Source organism: Capra hircus, chromosome 8 (assembly GCF_001704415.2).
Source record: "Capra hircus breed San Clemente chromosome 8, ASM170441v1, whole genome shotgun sequence".
Classification (NCBI taxonomy): domain Eukaryota; kingdom Metazoa; phylum Chordata; class Mammalia; order Artiodactyla; family Bovidae; genus Capra; species Capra hircus.
The window spans coordinates 11,427,457-11,433,972 of record NC_030815.1 but is presented as its reverse complement, the minus strand read 5'-3'; the positions used below and the strand labels follow the sequence as shown (position 1 = coordinate 11,433,972).

The following is a 6,516-nucleotide window of genomic DNA, read 5'->3' as shown; positions in this document are numbered from 1 at the left end:
AAACTCTCCATTAGTCCTTACAGGTATGCATTATCCTTATTTGGCAGATGAAGAAAATTAAGCCAAGGAGTAGTTACGTAAATAGCAAGTTCTCTGACACTGCCTGCAAAACCAGTCATCAGATCAAAACCAGGATGAGGTGGTGGTAGTGCGTCACCCCGCTGATCTCCAGGATTGATCTGGGTAGTCTGGGTGGTCTCTTGGACACCAAGTAGCCTTCAGATACAAATAGGTGCTATTTGAAAAGTTATGTGATCCCTTATACTGAGCATAGTAACATTTTATGATGTTTGCAAGTTTATTTAAGCCGTTGACGATCCTAGTGAATTACAAACAGCTCATATGTTTTAGGAATTTGCTTAAATTACTATAGAGCCTACCCTGAGCTGAACACACAATACCTTGGCCTGGGTGGAGACAGCAAAACTCAGGTGTCTCTCTGTCTGGAACACACCAAACTAAACTCCAGAGCATCAGCAAACCCTGTTAAACGGCACAGGACACCTTTGCATGCATTCTAATTTTTTAAACAGAATGGACAGCCAAATCAAACTGCCCCTTCAGTATCATCCAAGGGACCTACCTGAGAACACAGTCCAAATGTTGACCATCCGCTATTACTGGAAAATGGCTTGAGATGACCAATCAAAGGGAGCAATGGCACAGATTAAGAAAAATATTAATTGGGCAAGATGTACAATAAACTAAAACAACAGGAATCAGCTTTGCAAGGATCACTGTATCATGTACACATCCCCATGACTAATTGTCCACGACTGAGAACATACTGTTTAGCACACGGAACTCTACTCAGTCATCTGTGGTGAACTAAATGGGTAGGAAATCTAAAAAAGAGGGGCTATGTGTATATGTAAAACTGATTCACTTTGCTCTACAGCAAAAACTAACACTTCAGAGCAACTACGTTCCAATAAAAATTAATTTAAAAAATTTAAAAAGAAGAAAAAGAACTAAACTTTAAAGGAGAAAGGTCAAAGAGCCAACAAAGAAAAAAAAAAAAGTCCATTGCTAAGTTTTAATAATAGATGCCACACGTTGCTACACAGAGAATACAAGTATATGTGACTCTTATGCCTATGGATATGTATGTACATTGAACCTCTGGAATTACCAGCACGTGAGGGATCAGAAAAAGAAGCCAATAGGAAAGACTGGGGAAGAGTTACAAGAGCTAGTGGCCAAGACAGAGTTCCGAGAAAGAAGTATTTAACAGGGCAAAAAGAGCAAAAACATCCTAAGAAGTGCCCAATGGATCTGACAACAGAGTCACTGATGACCTTGACAAAAATGATTTCAGTAGATAGTTAAGGGCAAAAGCCAGTTTACAGTAGGTCAGTCAGTTCAGTTGCTCAGTTGTGTCTGAGTCGTTTTGACCCCATGGACTGCAACACGCCAGGCCTCCCTGTCCATCACCAATTCCCAGAGTTTACTCAAACTCATGTCCATGGAGTCGGTGATGCCATCCAACCATCTCATCCTCTGCCGTCCCCTTCTCCTCCCGCCTTCGATCTTTCCCAGCATCAGGGTCTTTTCCAATGAGTCAGTTCTTTGCATCAGGTGGCCAAAGCATTGGAGTTTCAGCTTCAGCATAGGGGCTTCCCTAGTGGCTCAGACAGTAAAAGCGTCAGTCTGCAATGCCGGAAACCCGGGTTCGATCCCTGGGTTGGGAAGATCCCCTGGAGAAGGAAATGGCACCCCACTCCAATATTTTTGCCTGGAAAATTCCATGGACTGCGGAGCCTGGTAGGTTACCGTCCATGGGGTCACAAAGAGTCGGACACAACTGAGTGACTTCACTTGACTTCATAGTGGGTTAAGGAAAGGGAAGAATGGAAAACCTTTCACCAGTCCATTCACCCATTCACTGATCCCGGTGTATCTAATTGGCTGTGGGTGCAGTGGGTTCTGAAAGGAAGGATGGCAACAAGTTAAGGCTTATTCATTTTTCCCAAGCTCTCCCGGCCAACAGAGAATCGAGTGCTCTAATCCACTCCCTTCTGCTTGACAGACATGATATAGTATCAGTACAAACTGCTGAAAACGAATAGAAGTTGAGTGATAAATACTCAGTATGGTACAAGCCATAGGAAAAATAATTTGACCGTAGTACAAAGAGATCCATGATTTACCCACAGGTCTAATTTCTTCATTCAAGGCCATTCATTGCCTGCAGATTGAGGTCCTGAGCACCAGCAGACATTTCTGCAGCATCAAATGGGATCTTCTCAAAATTAAAGTCCTTCCACTTTGAATATAGTGTCTGAGCTCCAGTCGCAACATCTTCCACCACAAAACTTTCGATCTTTATAACTGGAATCTCAAATGTCTTGTACGTCATGTGAATTCCCCAGTCATGGAGGCAGTCCTTCCTGGCACAGAAGATCTTAGATTTCTTCTCAAAATTCCCAAATTTCTTCGGTTTGGGATGTGACTTAGTCACGAAGCACTCCCTGAAAGCATCTCTAACCACAGTGAAATGGCATTCCTATAGATAAAGGGATTGAATAGCACCCGAAACAGAATGTTAGAACCAGACTGTAGCTGTGATTTAAAAAATAAAATTCCACAATAATCTGAGATGAGAAGGAGGCAGGATCCCACTTCTTTTACAGATGGAGTAGGGAGGAAATGTGAATTTGCCTCAAGACCAGAGTAGAATCCATGCAGTCTGACTCCCAACCACACAGATGGAGGTGAGGGTGGGCGTGGAGGTACCAGTGAGTTGATGGGGAACACTTCATGCAGAGAAGGACTAAGAAGTTTCCAGGCAACCTGGCTCCTGAAAATAGACTGTCACTGTTGTAGTCGCTAAGTCACATCTGGCTCTGCAACCCCATGGACTGTAGCCGGCTAGGCTCCTCTCTCTGTGGGATTCTCCAGGCAAAAATACTGGAGTGGGTTGCCATTCCCTTCTCCAGGGGATCTTCCCGACCCAGGGATTGAACCTGAGTCTCCCGCATTGGCAGGTGGACTCTCTACCACTGAGCCATCAGGGAAACCCCTGAAAATATTAACAGATACTCGGTATTAATTCAGAGACAAAGGGGTATTTGCTGAAGATCTGGGAAGCCCAAGTTCACCAGTGGCCCTGACAGAAGAATCCCAAGGATACAGAGAACAAGAAAGGGTCTATGTGTATCTGAAGAGTCTCAGGGACTAAGCTGTCCACTGGCCCCACCCACAACATTAGAATAAACCAGAACAAAGTTCACAGTGCACGGAACAAATACAGACCCTACAAACCAGGCCCTCAGGAAAACAGAGTCTAAAAGGGCTATTTCAACAGAAAATGGCCCAAATTGGAGCTGAAAGGACTTTTTACATCTAAAGAAAAAGACTCAGAAAGGTATGGGAACTTGCTAGTATTAGCCCTAAATGTGTTTCTTGCTCCAGTGTTGGACTGACCAGAGACTTCTGCTTTCTGAAGACTAAACATCCCTAATGTAACAACTCATCATGTGAACCAGCCCAGGCCCTCCACTGTCCCCAGTCAGCAGCAACAGAGTTATGTCCAATTTTTGTCTTTGGAGACTTTTCTAATCCTTTATCTAAAGGTTTTAAGAAAAAAAAAAAAAAAATAGAAAACTAAGCTGCAGATGTGTTTAAAATCAGGAGATTCTGCTTCCATTGTAAAAGTGATCCATATCCCCAAAAGAAAGTTTAGAAAACTTCTCTTAAAATAGGTGTGGGAGGAAGGCTCAAGAGGGAGGGGACACGTGTACTTGTGGCTGATTCACGTTGTTATACAGCAGAAACTCAAACAACACTGTATAACAATTGTACTCCAATTAAAAAAAATTTTTTTAAGAAAACATAAAATAGTAGAAAGAGAAAAGAACCATGCCGTCTCACTGCAAAATGTTAGTATGTTTTAGTATACTTCTGCTAGCCTTTTTTGGTATAAACTTAAGTGTTTTCACTGGTGGTGGTGATGGTGGTATTGTTGCTATTATTTCACACTGCTCTGATCATAGCATATTTACTACTTTGTATCCTGGGGTTTTTTCCACTTTGCCATTAATTTGTAAAAAGTTTTTCCTTATACTACATAAGCTTCCTAATTTTGTTTAAAAAATTTTATTCTGGAGTAACTGCAGATTTACAGAAAAGTTGGAAAGACTGTCCTGTGTACCCTTCACCTAGCTTCCTTAATAAGCACTTCCATCTTACATATCATAGCATATTTGTCAGAACTAAGAAATTAATATCGGTACATTACTATTTACTAAGCTATAAATTTTACTACTTTTTCTAATAATACCTTTATCTGTTTTAGGATCTAATCCAGAATACCACATTGCATTTAGCATAACAGTTATTTGTAATGGCTATACAGTATTTAGTTAAGCAGCAACTTTTAAGGTATTCCTTTACTGTTGAACATTCAGGGTTTCTTTTAAATGTTTTAGCCTTTTAAAAATACGTGGACCTTGGCCAGGATAACAAAAGAAATAAGAGTATTCTTACTATAATTCTCTCACCGATAGATAAGCTTTAATGAGTGCTAAAAAATGACCCAGTGCTCTTTGTGAAAAGCGTTGCTTACCTCCACCACTCTTATATCAGCTGTGTAACACGCAAAGGTTTTGCACTTTCCGCAGAGCAGTTTTTTATTGTTCTTATCAACAACAGGTTTTACTTTTCCTTGATTATCCCTGATTAATTTTTCTTGAACCTGTATCTGGTGAATCTAAGTGCAAAAAAGCAGACCAAAAAACCTTTAAATTTGTACTCTCGGTATAATTAATACATACACACACACACACACACACACACAAACACACACACCCCGTACATTATAATTTATTCCTATACAACTTCTATGAACATACAGTACCTGGTTTTGTTTATAAAAAATCCCACAGATAATTTTGATTCTCCTAATTCTTTGTTAGTCAGTGTTTAACTGTGGCCTCTCCAATTAGTCTTTCCATATCTTCATCAAAGATCCATAAAAGCATGAAAGATGTCCATAAAATAGTCATGCGAACCATGCTTTCTACATTAGTAGTTGGTAAAACTTTTAAAATCCTTCACAAATAGACATATGATATGCATTGACTGTTTTAGGAATAAAATACCCACTCCCAAGGTATAAACCTATTGAATAGAACAGCAGGCAGAAGAGTCCCCCACCACCTAAAATCTTTTTTCTCTCTTCCCTTCCAAACCACAAAGAATATTGTTGAATTACATTAAAGTTAAATGTCTAGGATGACTACATTCTACCTCAAAATTTAGGCCTTGGCTAAGTACAACTTAAAACACTGAAACATTATATATAAAATAAACATAAGATTCTGAAGGACGAAGAGAAGAAGGCAGACCAGCTAGGAACCATGGGGCCCTAGAAACCACATGTGAGTGAGATCCCTGGGGTTTGTCTTTTTTCGCCTTGTGTATATATCCCAGACATGGGGCCGAAGAAGCTGGCAACCAGAAATACCTCTCGGCACACACAGAAAGTCTGAACAAAAGCCTGTCTCTCTAGCCAAAGGATGAAGACAGGGGCAACTAGCGAGACAGAAAACTTTTAGACACTAGCTGTTCCACAGAGAGAAATCAACAACAGTGACCAAAAAAAAAAAAAAAAAAAGAACCAAGAAACCCTGAATCTAGTGGGGAGGAACCTAGAATTCCACTTCGCAGGGCTGATACGAAGCATCTCAACACTCCCCCCTGGTGGTGTCAGAGAATGCCACACAGGGAGCCAGGATTTTCAGTCCTGCCACACGGTAGCCCCCCTTGTCTGCAGAATCCATAGAGATCACGTTGGGGTCCAGAACGTCCATCCCCAAGGGGAAGTAACAAGGAGCCTCCCCTTGCTGACATCAACAGAAGCTGAGTAGGAAACCTCGACTTCTACCCTCGCCTGGCAGTTATGAAACAGGGTCACCTACCTCCCCTGCCAGAACAGTATCAGAAGCAGCCAGCTAACACGGAAGGTTAAGGTCCCAAATTTCATCATCTGGTATGAAAACCTCTGGGTTTTGATTTAAAAATCACTCTTTATACCAAAGACCAGAAAGATCTCAATTTGAATGGAAAATAAAAGACAACCAGTTGATGTTAACACTGAGATGACAGAGATTTGAGAATCATCTGACAAAACCTTTAAACTAGCTATAATAAAAATGCTTCAATGGGTCATCATAAACACTCCTGAAGCAAACAAACTTAGAGGCTCAACAAAGAAATGGAAGGTATAAAGAAGAACAGAATGGAAATTTTGGAACTAAAAGATACAATAACCAAAACAAAAAGTTTGGTGGATGGGCTCAATAGCAGAACGGAGAGGACAAAGGAAAGAATCCGTGAATCTAAACAACAGAAAGCAAACAGAAAAAAATTAACAAATGAGCAGAGCCTCAGCTAACTTGAGGACTACTTTAAAAAGATCTAACAGTTATGACAGGAGAGGGGAAAGAGCAGAGCTTAAAAAGTACTCAAAGAAACAATGACTAAACATTTCCCAAATTTTGCATAACAGAACCC

The 6,516-nt window shown here is 40.7% G+C and overlaps 1 protein-coding gene across 1 annotated transcript in view; it reads right to left on the bottom strand.

Moving 5' to 3' along the window:
• DDX58 (DEXD/H-box helicase 58) overlaps positions 1,950-6,516 on the bottom strand; it is a 46,534-nt gene continuing 41,967 nt past the window's right edge. The window contains exons 17-18 of the mRNA XM_005683566.3: positions 4,568-4,711; positions 1,950-2,506 (exon numbers count right to left, since the gene is read on the bottom strand). Coding sequence (XP_005683623.1) covers positions 2,168-2,506; positions 4,568-4,711 — 483 coding nt within the window. The 3' untranslated portion in view covers positions 1,950-2,167. The remainder of the gene's footprint in view (positions 2,507-4,567; positions 4,712-6,516) is intronic.